The sequence below is a fragment of the Musca domestica genome, unplaced genomic scaffold (genome assembly GCF_030504385.1).
Source record: "Musca domestica strain aabys unplaced genomic scaffold, Musca_domestica.polishedcontigs.V.1.1 42, whole genome shotgun sequence".
Lineage (NCBI taxonomy): Eukaryota > Metazoa > Arthropoda > Insecta > Diptera > Muscidae > Musca > Musca domestica.
The window spans coordinates 1,737,285-1,756,996 of record NW_026712329.1 but is presented as its reverse complement, the minus strand read 5'-3'; the positions used below and the strand labels follow the sequence as shown (position 1 = coordinate 1,756,996).

Here is a 19,712-nt window from a genome sequence, read left to right as displayed (position 1 = left end):
CTATGTAATCTTAGCTATATTGTTTAGTGTCTAGTGTTAGGTTTTAAATTTCAATTCAGTATTTGGACCAACATTACTTTGGTAATCACTATCAGACTTTTTGATTTTTTTCAGACGTAGGTATTTGTACCCTGATTACAGAAAAGTATTTTTTCTTGCGAATGGATCCGAATATTTGACCCAAAAGTCCAGTTCCACGACACAGAGTTATATCTTAATTATATCTAGATTATCTATTTTTTGGACCCCAAAGAGTCCGATTCCTAATAGAAGTCCCTAAGATATGTACCTAATTTCTGCTAACACTCCAAAACAATTTTTCGAGTTTAAACTCAGAATAAATCGAATTACAAATTAAAAAATTTTAATTTCAAATAAAATAGTTCGATATACGCAAGGATTACTCGATTTTCAATTGAAATGATAAAAGTTACGAATTTTATTTCGGAATTCCATTTGATTTTTATACCCTACACCACAAGGTGGTCAGATCAGCTATGGTCAGCTCCCATATATTTGTCCGATTTGCTTTACAACCAAATTAGGCCTGAAAATAAGTGTGGCAACTTTGATCGAAATCGATTCAGATATAGCTATACCTCCCATATATATTGTGCATCCTTTTTTGTTAATTTTTTTTCCTCCGCAGCCTGCACTCTGAAACATCGATATTTGAGATAATATATCAAATACAGCTCAGAAATACTTTTGCTAAATTTCAGATTTGGATATAGGTGCCATATATGTCTTTTTTCCGATTTGCCTTCTATTGTGCACCAAACATGTAATATTAGGCAAAATGGAATTTGGCACTTACTATCAAATTGAGTCTAGAAACAAGTATGTCAATTTTTGTGAAAATCGGTTCAGATGCAGCTATAGCTCCCATACCTATTGTTCATCCGATTTGTTGTATTTGTTCTCCACTGTAAATTGCACTTCGTAACAACCGATATTCAGGGAAGTATACCGAAAACAGCTCAGAAATACCTTTGTCAAATGTTTTCGGCATCGGCTTAGATTTGGATATTGCAGCCATATATACATAGCTTTATCCGATTACTAGGTAATTGTGCACCAAATGGGTAATACAAGCCCGAATAGAAAATTCACAAATGCCTCGTAAATTTAGTAGAAATTGATTCAGGGGAGGATATTCCTTTCATATATCAATTCCTTTGGTTTTTAAATTATAACTATAATCATAGTTGGTCCCCCATAAAAACTTTTATTTGCTATGTGAAGCTCTACTAAATACGCAACGTTGTTTAGAGGGCTCGCACTTTTTTTCTTTATTTTATTTTTTTTTTTTCAAATCGAATTCTCGAACTATAAACGACATATAACAACTTGGTAAGACCATATTGTGTGATTATCATCCCGAAGGAGAACGAAATCATTCAGTTTATCAGGTAAACTGTTTCTGTATTGCTTGGTCGCCACTAAAGCAGAAATTAATATTTCTAATTTTCAGAAGAGTTTAGTATATTTTACTGTTCTAGCTTCTTCATTTGGTTTATCTCGATTCCATGAACTTGAGTATTGACAATAATTCAAAACAAAATTTCTCTTTTATAATTTTCCCTCCATTACCCCAACTTCCTACATTACTACATTGCAATGCAACAATTTTCGCCCACAACTGTTGAAAGTTTCTAGCGTTCGAGAAATTAAAATCTGTTTGATATAAAAAAACACAGAGCAAAAAAAAACGACTCATGGTATCTTCCTGCCAAACTAACTGCCTGTAGCCCCGGTCGATCCTGGTATATATAGTGTAATTTGAGGCTTCCTTTAAATGTACAAAATGTTAAATAACTTTATTTTTCTATACACATCCGGCAGTGAGTGAATGAGTAAATGTGTGTGGCTGTGTGTATGTTCTCTTTTTTAAATATGTACTTGTCTGTATATCCTTTTTTATGCCAAAAGCTTTATTACCCCATTTTTCGTTGTTCGTTCGCAACGAATGAATGTGTGTGTGTGTGTGAGTTTAAGTTTAGCTGCGTACTTCAGTTACGACAGGAAGCCTTTGTTTTTTGCAGGATGTTAAATCCTTGCTAAAGTTCATTTGTGTGTTGAGTAGCGGGGAGTAGTTGTAAGTACATGTATACAAGTAGCTATACACAGACATATACATGCTATAGCAATGTGTAGGTGTATGTGTTTTAGTTTTTTTTTGTATTTATATTTGATATATACGCATTCAGTGAAATCGGAAACATTATTTACACCTACCACCGGCACCAGAAAGAACCTCCGGTCTATTTCACTGCACTATTACCCGGGCCCGCCTTTTGCCATCCATAGTACCCTCTCTGTTGTAACTCATAAAACTTTAGAGCACTGTGCGTAATTCAAAATATTGTTCTTGTTGTCGTTGTTGTTGCTGCTGCTCTTGTTGTTATTTTGTTCTGAGCAATTTATTCAAGTACTATTTCAGTGTTCTGATAGCATATAATATCTCTAGCACCCCACCCAACACCACTCCACAACTCCCTGGCTCCTGCCATTGTTTATTATTTTGTTTTTGTATTCAATTAAATTTATTAACATATCATGGGAAGAATACCAGTCCGGGAGGGTTTAATGGAGTAGCAGCCAACAACGTTCGTTTGTTTGTTGGTTGGTTGGTTTGCTTCGGTTGTTTGTTTGAATCAAAGCGCATTGTTTTCTGTAGTACGGGGCAATTAAAAGTTGGGCTGCTGCCGTTGTAGTTGTAGTTGTTGTTGTTATGTTCAACAAGATTTGTGTATTTAAGAGAGGGGTTCGCTTACATTCGTATATACGCAAAAATACACACATACACCTAGTAGCATAATAACCTGTATAAGCTACTGATAAACGCGTTTGTACTTACCATAAAATAATGGCATACAATTTTGTAAAGCACACTAAATGCGTTAAAAGTACAACAAAACAACAACAAAATTCAGGATTCTATTGAAAACAAAACGAACGAACGAAAAAAAAAAACACTTTCATTACAGATTCTGTTCTACTAATTAGTGAATACAATTTTTGTAATTTGTAGACTCATGTACTCTTCATGTGTTGAATTGATGCCTCTTCTACGTAACAATAGAGATTCTCCGAGCACACAATTTCCCTTGCCCTTGTTAAAAAATGTGAATTAGTTCATTCGTGGAATGCCAGAGCCACAAATTTATGTGTGACAATAAAGCAGGGAAGGCTGTTAAACTACCGAAAAATATCTAAGATTTTTTAATAACACAGATAGAGCACAAGTTTCCAGTACTAAAGAGATAAGACACGATGCGACATCTTCAAGTCATTTGTATTATTACATTGAAATTGTATCTAGGGAAGTTATCTTTGAGAAAAAAATCTATATCAATTGACAATTAAAAAAAAAAAAACAAGTTAGAGAATTTCAGTTGGTGTTCCAACATAGATATACCTTCAGAATTTGACCATTTAATTACAGAGATATGTGCAACCCTTTTGGAGGCGTGAGATAAAGAATGGAATGGCTAGTCATGATTATTTAATGTTCTTATCCTTTTGAGAATAGACATACCATATCACATACAGGTATAATATTCAAAAAATTTTGAGGTTTTGGGTTTATATACCAGACACAGTGGCTCAATATATACCATGTTCGCTCTGAACCTAATCCTGGTGTAAATATTACCACAGACCAAGTTTGGATTTCATCTGGTACCCAATTCGTATTATAAGAGATATATGTAAGATTTCTTTGACATTTTTGAACTTTTGTAGGGTAGGTCCAAGAGTGAGTGTTTCTGTATACATTACAATATTTTACATTTGAAATAAATAGGGAACCAACCGATTTGATTAAATTCTTTGAGCTCTTTTCGGGTTGGTAGAAGTAATGGACAGGGTGAGATGAAAAAACTGCAACTAACTTCAGGCTGCTGTGATTTCTAAGCCACTCGTCCGACAGCTGTTAAAATTATTCAAGTGACAGCTCATTATATTGTTTACAAGCGTACAAATGCATAGTGGTGAACTGCCGAATTTTGTTTTCTGCGATGAGAAAACATTCGTTGTCCAGCGGTTTGTAAACAAGACAAAAATTATAGTTTTAACTTGCCAAAGAGGTCAGCTGAAATGTTCACCTTCTGTTGGCCACCAGAACTCAAGCGCCGGCAATGCTAATGGTGTGTGCCGCCATAACAGCGGCTCGTATTAATAGACCTAACATCAGAATAAATACTGAGTATTATCGCGAAAATATTCTGGAGGGTGTATTAAAGCCTTGGACACGCAAACATTTTGGCCACAGACCTTGGGCATTCCAACATTCCACCATCGCACTCAGCCCGCTTCACACAAGAATGGTTACAAAATGAGGTTTCTCTCCCCATTTCCAGCGCACAATGGCCACCAAAATCTCCGGATACCAATCCGTTGGACTATTGTGTCTGGAGTATTTTGGAAAGCAAGTTTGGCACTAAAAAATACTAAAGTGTCGATCACCTCAAGCAAGCGCTTCGCCGGGAATGGACCAAAATACCGCAGAGCAATATTCGGGCAGCTTGTGACGGTTTCATTGGTCGTTTAAAGGCTATAATTCGTGCCAAAGATGACCCATTCGAACAAATCTGGACTTATTCTAAAATTTGATGCTATTTCCGACATTTTTTGCTTTAATTCAATAAATTTAAGAAAATAATGTAAAAATTATGCCGTCTGACTTTGCTGTCATTTTTTATCTTACCCTGTATAGCAATGAGGCTGGGATATAAAAAATGTGGGAGATGTGAGAACCCGTAGTATGGGGATCGACCTGTATTCCATGGCAAGGTATCGATAAAACGTCCTAGAATTTTACTCCGCGGCCGATAAGATAAAAACGAGGGATTAAACAAGTTAGATTTAACTTCAAATCCTGCATTTTAGTCTTCTAGTTTAAGTCCTATTTACACCTTTTTCAGATGTCGCTTTTTCCCCTTTTGAATTTCAAATGGAGTAATTCGAATTTTAAATATATATAATTCGAATTATAAAAATAAAACCATTTGAATTACAAATAAAACAGTTCGAAATTATAATGGAATACTGCAAATAACAAATGGAAATTTCGAATTACAATTTAAATATTTCGAACTACGAAATGAATTATCGAACCTCAATTTAAATGTTTCGAATTACATCTGGAAAACGTGTAGTGATTATTTTTGAAACTGAATCAGCATTTATTATACATCTTGCGCCCAAAAATGTGGACTATGCGCAAAACATATATAATATAACATATTCGAATTAAGATTGACGCACACACATCACACTGTGAAGTAACAGATCGATCCCCTCTATGGTGGATTTTCACACACATCGCTATTATATGGAAATCGATCTCAGTTTCTTCGGAAGCTAGATTGGTTACAATGTCCAAAGGGATCGACATGACTAAATCGTCTTAGAATAATACGCTGATCAAGCATATATATACTTTATGCGGTCTGAAATTAGTATTCGATACGTTAGAAATAGAATGACTAGGGTATTTATATTTTAAATCAAAATTATTATTAATAAAATATTTTCTCCATTGACGACTCTCAACTCAACCTCAAATTTGATATTCATCACCTTTCCACGAATACCTCGGTTGATATTAAAAATTCTAATGCTCATGCAACTGTTATTTCCATCTAATCAAACTCAATTTCATATGCCATGAAAATAATCATTTCTTGGCAAGTTCCAAAACTGCTGCAAAAACAACAAAATATTCTTCCTTCTTTTACGTAATTTTCACAAGATTTCAAAAAATAAATTCAAATTTCATTAAGCAAATGTCATCTTTGAAACAACAGAAGAAGACAAAAAAACCGAAAAACAAAAAAAAATATGTAAGAAAAATTACACAGAATTGCAAAAGTGAAATATATGCATTTCAACAAAATTCACACACACACAAATGCACTCCAACACTAACAAATCAAAAGTTCTAACGAATTTCGCGGTTAAAGTTATAAAAATTATAAATTACATATTTTCACAACCTCAACTATTACAAGCATACATACATACATACATATACATTTTCTGCTCCTTGCTTTCTCTAGTATGCAGGCAGACATTTCCTTGAATTCAAAAACGTTTTCCTTACATGACTGTGAATTGGTGTACATATGAAGGTGTGTGTGTGTGTGTGCGAGTGCCTCTGCGTTGGCCTGTTGAAAGGAAGTTTAGAGAAGAAATCAAACAAACCACATTTTACAGAAAACTGCATTTATTTGCTGCTGCTGCTGCTACTGCTATTGCTTCACCTTTTATAAGGTAAAGTCAATATGCGTACCCCCAGTGGAAAACAACGAAGGAACAACACTATGGGAACTTTTGGAAAACTGGTTAGAAAAGTTTTCATACAACTTAAATATTTGAATAATAAAATGAACACGCATTCATGCTAAATGAATTCTTTGAAATAAAAAAGAAAAATATATGTATTTATTCTTGTAATTTTCATCAAAATAGAGATTTCCTATTAAATAATTGGTAGGAAAATATTGTGAAAAAATGGCATTGATATATACATATTTGTTATATGATTGAAAGACTGGAATTCCAACGTTCTATTATACGCTAAAAAAGTTTGTATGCCTTAAAGGTACCTTGACGTTTCTATAGCCGAGCTGAAGCAGAGTCTTTTATACAAGAGGCAATGAGAACCTTTTATTATGGCCTAATAGCCGAGCACAGTCTCTCTTTTGGCCAGCTGAAATTGGAAGATTATCTAAAATAAAAACTGAAGTAAAAAGACCATATAGTAAAGATACGCTTAGGCATGCAGCCCTCTTTTGGGCAAGTGGAATAATTTAGGCTGAAGCAAGTAGCCCACATTACAATCTAGCTGACTTAGGCATTATCTACAAAATTAGATTGTTGTGTCTATTTTTTAAAATTTTTAGAACTAAAAATGCACGACTTGTTCAGATTGACACAAGAAAAATGAAACTTCATACATCGTGCTTTCTTTTAAAGTTAACCGAGGAATATATTATTTAAAGCATTGCAAAATTGACCTACATAAATTTTTTCTGTCCAAAATTTGTTCAAGGCATATATAATCTCTAGAAACCAAGAGTAACCGCATATTCTTTTTCAGAATTCCAGTTCTATTCGTTCTCCCAGTACGAAATGTAGTATTATTTAGTAGTTTTTATGCAATTTTTATTTTTATTTTTTGTTCGTATCTTAACCACATACACAAACAGAGACTTTTATATCAAATTTCAGGATTTCAGTTCTATCCATTCACCCAATAACAAATTTAGTTCTTTTTAGTACTTTAGGTCAATTATACAATTATTCCGTACAATTATAGTATACATTTCCAATACCACCTCCATATCTCATTTCCAGATACAACCAGAGGCATTTATATCAGGATTCCAACGCTATCTTTCCACCCAATACAAAATTTTGTAGTATTCAATACTTTTCGTATAGTAATAGGACGCAATTCCAAAACCATGCCAAATCTCAAACACAGATGCCATAAGTAGTCAAAATATCAAATTTAATTCCAACTTTCCCGATTTTTCTGTTCACCCGAAATGAAATGGTATCAAATGTAGTACCCTTTATTACAGTTCTTATTTCCATTTCGTAATTCCCCGCCTTGTATCTACCAAACCGCACTTCCAATAGTACAATTTAATAATTTTTGTACATATTTGCAAATCCACCTACAAATCTCAACCTTATTTTTGGATTTCAAGCAGAATCCATTAACGCAATACCAAATTTAGTTCCTTTTAGTACCTTCTCTACGCTTGCTGCCCACATGTCCAGCTTTTTGCTATCCATTCCCAAAATACGAAAATTTACGAAATTGAGTAATTTTAGTACACTTCAAGTCCGAGTTAAAAAAAAACTCGACCTTATCCCACCACTACCCGCCAACATTGACCCACATGCAAAGTTTCCATATTTTAGCCTAACCATTTTGCCTGGGCATTTATAAATCAGTCAGTATAATTTTATATGCAGGGTGAGATGAAAAAACTGCAACCAACTACAGACTGTCATTTCTAAGCCACTAGTCCGACAGCTGTTAAAATTATTCCAGAGACAGCTCATTACATTGTTTACAAGCGTACAAAAGCATTTTTGTGAGAATTTTCTAGAAAAAAGTTATTCGTGATGGAATTCATGCGTGATTGTGTGATTTCTTTATGTTTGGCTGGAAAACGTAAACAAGAAGTGGCCGAAAAATATCTCGTGAACATCTCGCAATATTCCATTTGGCAAATATTGAAAAATGAGCTCGGGGTAAAGCCATTAAAATTCAAAAAAGTACAAGAACTTACACAGGAACAGAAAGAAAATAGACTCAAAAGAGCTAAAGAGTGGCTTCGCTTGGCCGAAAGTGGTGAACTACCGAATTTGGTTTTTTCCGATGAGAAAACATTTGTTGCAGCGTGTGACGGTTTGATTGGCCTTTTGAAGGCCACAATTCGTGCCAAAGGTGACCAATTCGAAGAAATCTAAACTTATTCTAAAATTTGATGCTATTTCCGTGTTTTTTCTTTCATTAAATAAAATTTAAAAAAAAATTATGACTTTTGACTTTGTTGCAGTTTTCTTATCTCACCGTATATATTTGATACGAAATATCATTTAAACCATGGAAATGCCTCAATAAAATTTAATAAAGATCGGTTCAGATTCGTTATTCCATTTTTGCAGATAACATAAATAGTGTAGAACATCAAATAGCCGGTCCTACCCAAATTCGATTTTTTTCCTTCATTGCTATGTATTGTAAGATATGGTTTTCTCCCATTGTGTAGAAATAGCAAAAATCATACCATTCCACCTTTTTAAAGAAATGCAAAATGCATGCATTTGCGTTCTCCCTATACCCGACAAAGACTACGGAAACAACATAACGAGCGAGGTAGAACTCACATTGTGTTTTACCTGCATTTAGCAATATAGTAGCTGTAGCAATTGTAAAATATGTAACAATTACATGGTGATACACAGACATACAGATAAACGAACGCACGCACGCACACACGCAAAACTAAAACAGTTGGAACGCTCTACGAGTGTTCAATAGAGGCAACATCAGGTATATGCATCCTTTGCTGCTAAACCATAATATTTACACTCCTTTGAATTATTTCCTGGTTTGGGAAAGGCAGCCAGAGTATATGCGTATGTGTGTTAGTATTCATTTGGATGTCGACACAAGACTGATTGTGAATTATCGTTAGTTTGAGAAATAACAAGTTTGTATGTGTGCTTCTGTCAGGGAAGTACGTGAGGGTATGGAGACATTTTGAATCCATATTAAAACATTGCAGAACTTTTACTCTTATTTACGTAGGATAGAAGAATACAGTGGCGGGTGATTATAAAAAAATTCAAAACACATATGAAAATAGGGTTGAATTTGTTGTTCACTAAAATGGAATTGGGAATAATTCAAAATTCTACTAAATTGAATTTAGTCCTTGAAAATATCCCGGTACATATCAAGTAAATCCTATATTTTATCAGAAATCACTGTGCAAAGCTACAGTGTATAAACTACCAGCTACAGCAATAACATAGACGGGAAAAAATACCTGCATAAACCGTAAAGGAAACTTTACATATTTCCTTTGTTTTTGCAATTCAGCTGACATTTATGACTCGCGTACTTACGTAGCGCGTATGCAAAAACATGACATGCCAGGGCGCGCAGTGTAACAATGCACACTCGCACACAATGTATGTTCTGGTTTATGGTTGTGTGCGTATTTCCGTGTGTTTGTGTGTGTGTGCGCTGAATGTCCTTAAATGAAAAACCACGACATGTTTCTTTGGTTGTATGACATAGATGCATACAATCAGCCGCACTCACACACTCACACACTCACACACTCTCACTCACACAAACACAAACACCAGCCATATCTGGCTCTGCAAATTTGCATGAATTTATGAATCAATATGCAGCCAACGTATCTATTTCGCTTTTGAATTATAGCCTATTGAAATCAAAGGATTCAAGTGGCGACATTTAAGTACTTTTACATTTCATTGAACTGATTCCAATTCCAATTTTTTTTGTTTGCTTGCTTGCTTCGTTTTGGTTGAGGTTGTTTGTTGTTTTTGTCTGTTACAAAACCCTTTTTCTAAATGAATTTACATGCATGTTGGGAGTTTAAGTGGGATTTGCTTTGGTTTATTGGAAATACAAATATAAATCAAACTCTGCAATGCAAGGGAAATATGTGTTGGTATTGAGTACTGAAATATCAAATTGAAACTCTCAATCAATCAAACAAGATTTTTTTTGTAATTCATTAATTTATTTTTTGATAAATTATATATAATTGAGATTTGTATTTTCTATTAATGGTGAAAAAATACTTATTGCTTGTCTACAAATCCTTTGCGGAAATACAAAATTTCTTGAAAATAACCAGGTCACAAAATTTTTGTTAAGTTCCTTAAATTTGAGGCAATAATTATTCCAATGATTCTGGGTGTAATCCAAAGATTTCTATCAAAGTTCAAAGCTCTGTCCTAAATATTGCCAAATATATACCAAAATACGGGGTAACATAAAAGACTGCAACAAAGTCAAACGCCACAATTTTTACATTTTTTTCAAATGTTATTGAATGAAAGCAAAAAAGGTTGGAAAAACCACCAGACAACCAGAATAAGTTTAGATTTGTTCGAATTGGTCACCTTTGGCACGAATTATGGCCTACAGACGGCCAATGAATCCGTCACACGCTGCCTGAATGTTGCTCTGTGGTATTTTGGCCCATTCCTGGCGAAGCGCTTGCTTGAGGTGATCGACACTTTGGTATTTTTAGTGCCAATCTTGCTTCCCAAGATACTTCAGACACAATAGACCAACGGATTGGTATCCGGAGATTTTGGTGGCCATTGTGCGTTGGAAACGAAGCTAGAAACCTCATTTTGTATCCATTTTTGGGTGGCGCGTACTGAGTGCGATTGTGCTGAGTCCCTTTGGAATATCCAATGTCTGCGGCCAAAATGTTAGCATGCCCATGGCTTTAATACACCATCCAGAATATTTTCGCGATAGTATTCGCCATTTATTCTGTTACCACGGTCGTTTAATACGAGCGGAGAGCGACCATCGGCTGTTACGGCGGTCCACACCATCACCATGGCCGTCACTTGAGTTATGGTGGCCAACCGAAGGTGCACATTTGCAGCTGACCTCTTTGGCAAGTAAACACGATCATTTTTTTTTTTTTGTTTACAAACTGCTGGACAACGAATCTATCCTCATCGGAGAAAACCAAATTCGGCAGTTCACCAGTTCACTTTCGGCCAAGCGAAGCAACTCTTTAGCTCTAGTCTATTTTCTTTCTGTTGTGGTGTAAGTTCTTGCACTATTTGGAATTTCAACGGCTTTACTCCGAGCTCATTTTTCAATATTTGACGAATGGAAAATGTCGATATGTTAAGCTCACGAGTCCATTTTCGGCCACTGCGATGCGGGTTTCGATCAAGTCGCTTCCTTACTTTTTGAACCATTTCTGCTGTAGTTGCTGTTTTCTTCCGTCCACTTCCTTGACGTTGGGCTACGCTAACAGTATCAGGGTAACGAGCGATGTTACGAGACGGAAAAGATTTATTCACATTTAAATGGTAGAGTGCTCTAACGATAGCCACTTGTCGTTTTCCAGCCAAATATAAAGAAATAGAACTATCACGCTTGAATTCCATCACGAATAACTTTTTTTATGGAAAGTGTTCACCAAAATGCTTTAGTAAGCTTGTAAACAATATAATGAGCTGTCACTGGAATGATTTTAACAGCTGTCGGACGAGTTATTTAGAAATGATAGCAGTCTGAAGTTGGTTGCTGTTTTATCATCTCACCCTATATAACTCAATAGTTCTGAAAATAAAACTCTCTTAACTTATTTAATAATTCTTTGTGGCATTTTACTTCCTATAGCACATCCATAGCAAGATAAGGGGTTAAGATGTTATTTTGTAAGTAGTTAATGGTGCCATGATTTAATTTTTGCACTTTGAGGCCTTCATAAAATAGCAGACCTTCCAGAGGTCTTGTATATAGAAGACAAAATACCTACAGCTTTATATAGAAGACCTATTATTAGTTAGAAACAGATACAAGTTTTCTATTTATTTAACTCCTTCTGGTTTCTGTTATGGCAAGTGTAAGCAATTAAATCTGATAACGCAGAAAAACACTCAAAGCAATAAGAAATGCCTTTGTACCCTAAGACAAGTTAATTTGCATAATTTTCTAAAATTTACTGGAATTTTGTCTCATCCAAAAAAGGATACATCCCACCGTTAATTATGGTAATATATATATTTTTTCTTTTAACTAATTCATATACTACATACTAAAAAAAACATCAAATCCTCCTCCTATTGTTCTACAACTAATGAAAATTACATTTATGCCATGGAAATAATTGAAAATATAATCAACCCTTAATTGACACCCTGTACGTGAAGATTAAAGTTTCTCCAAAGGGAATAGGAAGGAAAAAACATCCTTGGCAGAGTAGTGCTAATTATTTAAGGCTAAGGATTTGAGCAGAAAGCAAGCAACATCAACATCAGCAATAATATTTTTTCTTCCATTCGATATTTTTTGTCTTCAGCAGAAATACTTTTACTCGTAGTTCATACATATGGATGTATGTAAGAAGTTATGTGCATGTGTCTTATAACTTCTTTAATTTGTGAGGGTGTATGTACTGTTGGACGTTACGAATATGAATGGGAAGAAATTTGTAAAACAAACAGGAATTAATATATTGACGTCTTTGCTGTTTCTGTTCTCGTCGTCGTCGTAGTCGACATCGTCTTCGTCGCGACATAAATATAGACAAAGATGTAGCTTAATAAATGTAAATTGAATGGTTGGCAAACAAACACATTATCATGCATACATATGTATGTATTTCTTGGCTTTATACAAACAACTAAATGAATATGCATTAATGAATATAACCAACCACTCATATGAACACACACTCACACACATTGCTTTCGATTAAGAGATGTTCATATAATTATAATGAAAGTATTCGCCAAAAAAAAAAACGGCATTACACTTAACTACTACGTACACAAGTACATATTGAGTTACATACAAACATGTCGAAGACACATGTCTACCGTTGTAATTAATAATTAAAACAGGGGTGGGGGGGAAAAAATGCGGTAATTTTGCTGTTGTACCTATTATTTTTTGTGTTTTTCCCTTTTGTACCGATTATACATAATATAAATAAAAATTCATAAAATATATGTACGTATCGACACACTTGACATTATTATATATTTTCATATGTGCGTGTGTGTATATGTTCATTTTGAAGAGTTCCGAGGTAACATTTGTTGATATTTCCAAGAAATAAGGTAATACTTGTTATGGTAATTACATTTTAAGTGAAATATCATAATTATGATATAATTAAATTAATTGGAGGTAAAATGTATAATAAGAATATAATCAGCGGGAATAATCTGTGATAGCCTATTCCATTACTGTTATTTTTTTATTAAATAAATGGAAATAAGCGTACAGCTTTTTAATAATAGTAATATGAATTTATTATTAAAAATAAAAATGTTTAAAGAATTATGTATTTTTTTTTCCTGAAAAACGTTTAATGTATTGTATCAAACCGCCGTTTCGATTTCCTCACTATATAGTTTAATTTTGGGCATATACCCACCACCTGTTTTTTTTTTTTTAATCGATAATATCGGTCCATTTTTTCGGTAGTGTCTGCCCAGCAAATCCATATAAATCGCCTGTAAATTAACATTTCGGCTTCTATAAGATTTACTCCTTTTAATAATATTCCATATATGCCTTCTAATTTTCATTATTTTAAAGATTTCGGTCTACATTTTTAATTACGTCAGGTTTAATAAGATTCACCTCTAAAATTATTCAATAATGGTATAGCTCCCATAAATGGAGTTTCACTTTCAAGGGCCGCCCTTTTGTAGGTTGAGCAATATTTGTGACCGGTTATTCCACGTTTCGTGGTTATCCCTTTTGTATATCCTCCACCATATCCATACTATGGTAGAGGGTGATCAGCACAAAATTCTATGATGATGTCAGTCCGTCTATGGAAATCACTCTAGCTTCCGAATGCAATGAAAGAGAATAGAAAATTTTTCTCACATGTGTGTCTAAAAGTCTGCAGGACTTTTAGTGCTTTAAATGCGCTATGTACGTTTTGGTATAGTGCTCAATTTAGCGGTATGTCCTTATATTAGGCATTTTGATGATTTTAGCGACATTATTCACCGAAATTGTTTCAATTTAGTATTATTAAGTTTGGAAACGGTAGTGCAGTCTATGACAAAAAAAAAACATGTAAAAAAGCTTTAAGTTCGGCCGGGCCGAACTTTGAATACCCTTCACCATTTGGAACTAATTTGGCAATTTTCAAAACAAAAATAAAATCCGTTAAAAATTCTGTTGAAATCTTAAAAATACCAAATTTAGCCGTCGTATTAGGGTCTAAACTACATCGTGGACCTGCATAGGCAAATTTTGTCATAAGCCATTACAATATTGAAATGCGAAACTAGAAAAAATCAGTGAATAGTGTAGCTTCAAACATCAATATTAGAAGGTATTATTATATGGGGGCTATACCAAAATGTGGACCTGCACAGACAAGTTTCTGCCTGAGGCTACGGTATCCATTACGAACTTCAAATACCAAAATTGAAACAATTCCGGTAAATAATGTCGCTAAAATCGTCAAAATACCGAATATCGGGACCTGCACAGACAATTTTCTGTCATGGCTCTAGTATCCATTTCGAACATCAAATAACAATTTTGAAACAATTCCGGCGAATAATGTCGCTAAAATCATCAAAATACCGAATATCGGGAGGTACAGTTATATGAGGGCTATACCAAAACGTGGACCTACATGGTCCATTTTCAATACCAAAAGTGCTGCAGACATAGCATAGATTTAAGTAAAATTTTATCAATTTACTTCAATTCGTTCGGAACTTAGAGTGGATAGACGGACGGGCATCGCCGTAGAATTTTAAGTCGACATAGAATTTTATGCTAATCAAGAATATATATACTTTGTGGGGTCTTAAATGTATATTTTGAGGTGTTAAAAACGGAATGACAAACTTATAATATCCTCCATACTATGGTGGAGGGTATAAAAATACTTATGCAGGTCCACGTCTTCGTATAGCCCTCATGTAACGTTTTTGATTTAAGAGGTACTTTTCGACGGATTTATTTGAATTTTTTTTTTATGTTGGAGGGTATTAAAACTTCGGTCCGGCCGAACCTATTGTTTTTTTTTACTTTTTTATATTTTTATGCTGACACGGCGATCTGAAACATGGACCTTAGGTCGTTTAGTCCTCACTCTACACCACCTCTACTCATTTCTTGGTGTGATAAGAGTAAGTTATTTGCCTTGCATATTTTATAGGAGCAATGGATTATTTCTAGCCTGGTAATACAGAGCCTAAGTAGTTGCCGTTATTTTTGGCCTACTGCTAATGTAGAGTGTGTGCAGTTGTCATTACTAGTAATGCTGGAAGAATAACAGGTTCCTGTTTAATTAGATGAGCATCGACCGAAATATTAAAGACTAACTAACGAAGACTAGCCATGAGGAGACTTTAAATAGCTTGTTACATAACTTGAGCACCTTATTTTTTCCACATATATAGAAATGGAAAAGCTGAGAACGCAGTTTCAAAACCTAGATATCGTAGGCTCAATAAGAAAAAGCCGTAATTGTCCTTAATATACTGAAGACCAATTCTTTATACAAAGCACCTCCCAAAAAAACCTCCTTGCAAAAATATAGCCACATAAGTTTATTGTGTGAATCATCCTTATATTCAACAATTTGTATCTACTGCACAAGATTTAATGGTTTCTCTTTTACTATTTTTATGCATTATATTACATGGATTTATTTATTCACATAAGTCGTATTAATTATATTTTCGTTTTCATATATATTTTGTTGTATGTATGTATCTCACTCGTGTCTTTGTTGTTTTATCTCTTTGTGGCACAGCAAATGCGTATTTCAGTTCTTTTTGAATAACAATATACCAAAGAGTACACAACAACAAATTATTATTAAAGTTTGTCCTAATGAGAAAAATGTATAACTATATTTGCTTCATGATAAAAATCTTCTTATCTAAATATGTCTGGCATATCTTTAATCATATTTTCGTTTACTATTTCTATTTTCAGAACAATTTCATATTTTTGTGGGTGATCTAAGTTCAGAAATTGAAACTCAACAGCTGCGTGAAGCATTTACACCATTTGGAGAAATATCGTAAGTATTCTATAAACAATTAAGTTGATTATTAAATAGATAAGAAATAAAAAAATGGACATATATGCATAAATAGAAATTATAAAAATATGAATATTAAGTACAACTCGTCCAATAAATATCGCATCCCACCACGGCAGCTAATATTGCAGCAAATTATTTAAGAATACCATCCATTTATCACTCCCTTTCTCAATTAAGATTTATTTCCTTTGAATATCAAAAATTTCCGTCCATTGAAGTACGTTCCTAACCCTACCTGTAACGGTAATACACAACAGAAACATTCATCCTTCCGGTAATATCTGTTGAGGGCAAGGATAGATTTTACATTTTCCTCTAATAGACCTAAGGGAACAATTCTTTTTCTCTTTTCTCTCGTTCACATTAAACTTTTGTAAAAGCAAAGGAAATCGAATCAGAGTTTTGCAAAAACCCTTCTATACTCAACAAATTAAAGTTCTTCTAAAAACAACACACACACACATTCACACTCACCCAGTCTGACAATCGCCCTTTTACATCAGAGGAAACCATTAGGGGCAAACAGACATACAAACATACATTCATCTTAACATACATATAAAATATTCCACAAGCGGCATCCTGTGAAAACAGCCTTCCATGTATTTAATTCAAATGATGAAAATAAATAAAGCGTGAATAGAGACACCATTGATGACTGGCAGGCAGGCAGGATGGCAGACAGACAGACAGACAATTCAGTTGCCAGCATTATCATAATCAACACCTTCGTTAACACCACCGCAAATGCCAGCAACCGAAATGATGAAAACTTTGAAGAAGATGTAACATAATACAACAATCCTTATAAAGATACAACGGCAACCTAAAAACATTAACACACACACACCCACTCACGTACACATGTATACTTTTTGATTTACATACACATGGCCTAGATAGAAATGTCTTAAACTCGAAGATATCATCAGAGAATTTTTTGAAACAGAAGGCTGGTGGTTGGTTGGCTATTGGGGCCTTTTATATTAAACATTTTGGAAGGAACATAAAACTTTATAAAAAAAAACATATCTGATACCACCAACCAAGGATTACACAATTTGACACTTCGGATTCTTTATGTGTACAAACTTTCCTGGCAAGAAAACTCCAGAGTAGGCCCTGTATTGGTTGGTCATTTCTAAATTATATTATTTTTAAGGTTCCGAATACTCTTCTCAGACATATTTGCTAGAATTTTTAATTCTCATGGATACTGATAGAAAAGATTCAAATCAGACCACATTTCGACAACTCTCCATAGTGTAAATGCGGTTTGTTTTGAGTATTTAAAAGTCCTACCCGATTTCCACCGAAAGTGGATGAACTTTGATACATTGAAATCTTAATGTGTAGAGCATATCTTTGCAAAACGTATTTGATTTCAATAGTCCTACCCAGCAGAATTTTAATAGGGGTATGTGGCACTTTTAGCATTAATAGTAATTACAACAGCTTACAATAACAGTAAGCTAATTAATAATGTGATATTCCTAAAACATTTATAAGGCACAAGAACTTACTTTTATAATACCAATTAATGAGTAACTGTGGCAAAAGATGGGCACGCGCAACGAACAAACCTAAGACGCCAGAAAACAAACAAAAGTTATGGATCATAACTTGAAATCAAAGGGAACTAATATATGGGACGTCTCAAATTTGACAAAATCATTTTCACGAGAAGGATTTCATTAAAAAATATATATCGGAGCTATAGATATATGGGAACCGAGTTTCACTAAATGGAAAAATAGGTTAAATATATATAAAAACCACGCAATTTCCACTGATGTTACATATTTGGTGTACAATAACGGTGAAATCGGATGAAGATATCGGTTTCTAAGCTACATCAAAATCAGGTAAAATTTGGCAGAGGTCTTTCTGAGCTGGTATCTGGTATATCACCCAAAAAATGTCGGAAATCGAACGAAGACAAACGTATATGGGAGCTATATCAACATTTGGAACGATTTCCCAATTTCAATAGAGTTTCGTCCTTTGGTCTAAAAATGAATTGTGAGCAATTTAATTTAAATCAGATAATAAATTTGTTCTGTTTTCCAATCTTTTTTGGGTGTGTATTGAATAGAAGAAGATATAGAATGCAGAGCACAAGAAGTTTGGCCTGGCCGAATTTCTTACTGTTTACCAGCTTTATATCTCTTAATCGTAGCGCGGTGGAATCCATCAGAAATGTGGCTAAGACCAGTGGAAAATTTCATATGAAGTTATACCAAAACGTTGGCCTATAGGGTTAGATACAAAAAAAAATTGAACAAAGTCAAACGCCATAATTTTTATACCCTCCACCATACTATGGAGGGTATATTAACTTTGTCATTCCGTTTGTAACTCCTCGAAATACTCATATCAGACCCAACAAAGTATATATATTCTTGATCAGCGTAAAATTCTAAGTCGATTTAGCGATGTCCGTCTGTCTGTCTGTCTGTCTGTCCGTCTGTCTGTCTGTCTGTCTGTATGTCTGTCCGTCTGTCTGTCTGTTGTAATCACGCTATCTTTCGAATGAATTGAGATAGGTGGCTAAAATTTTGCACACATGTTTATTTTTCCAGTAGGCAGGTTAAGTTCGTAAATGGGCCATGTAGGTCCACGTTTTCATATAGCCCCCATATCACGGTACCTCCCTATATTCGGTATTTTGATGATTTTAGCGACATTATTCACGCGAATTGTTTCAAATTTGGTATTTGAAGTTCAAAATGGATACTACACCCTAAGACGGAAAAATATCTGTGCAGGTCCACGTCTTCGTATAGCCCCCATATAACGGTACCTCCCGATATTCGGTATTTTGATGATTTTAGCGACATTATTCACCGGAATTGTTTTAAAATTGGTATTTGAAGTTCGTTGTGGGAACTACAGTCTGAGACAGAAAATTGTCTATGCTGGTCCAGGTCTTCGCACAGCTCCAATTTAACGGCACCTCCGTTTTTTTCAAGTTTCGAATTTGAATATGGTAATGGCTTATGACAAACAATGCCTATGTATGTCCACGTCGTATAGACGCCAAAATAACGGCTATATTCGGTATTTTTAAAATTTTAACAGAATTTTTTAAGGATTTTATTTTTTGAAAATTTCCAAATTCTTTGCAAATGGTGGAGGGTATTAAAAGTTCGGCCCGGCCGAACTTACTGCTTTTTAACTTGTTATATATATATTTTTTTAATTTTATTGAATGCAACCAAAAACTGTCGGAAATAGCATCAAATTTTAGAATAAGTTTTGATTTGTTCGAATTGGTTACCTTTGGCACGAATTGTGGCCTTCAAACGGCCAATGAAATCGTCACACGCTGCCCGAATATTGCTC

At 34.3% G+C, this 19,712-nt stretch overlaps 1 protein-coding gene across 5 annotated transcripts in view; it reads left to right on the top strand.

Annotated features, from left to right (window-relative positions):
• LOC101900139 (cytotoxic granule associated RNA binding protein TIA1) overlaps positions 1-19,712 on the top strand; it is a 279,044-nt gene that overhangs the window by 152,840 nt on the left and 106,492 nt on the right. For all 5 annotated transcript variants that reach the window (XM_059127140.1, XM_059127137.1, XM_005180325.4 and 2 more), the window contains one exon: positions 16,256-16,343. In XM_059127140.1, coding sequence (XP_058983123.1) covers positions 16,256-16,343 — 88 coding nt within the window. The remainder of the gene's footprint in view (positions 1-16,255; positions 16,344-19,712) is intronic.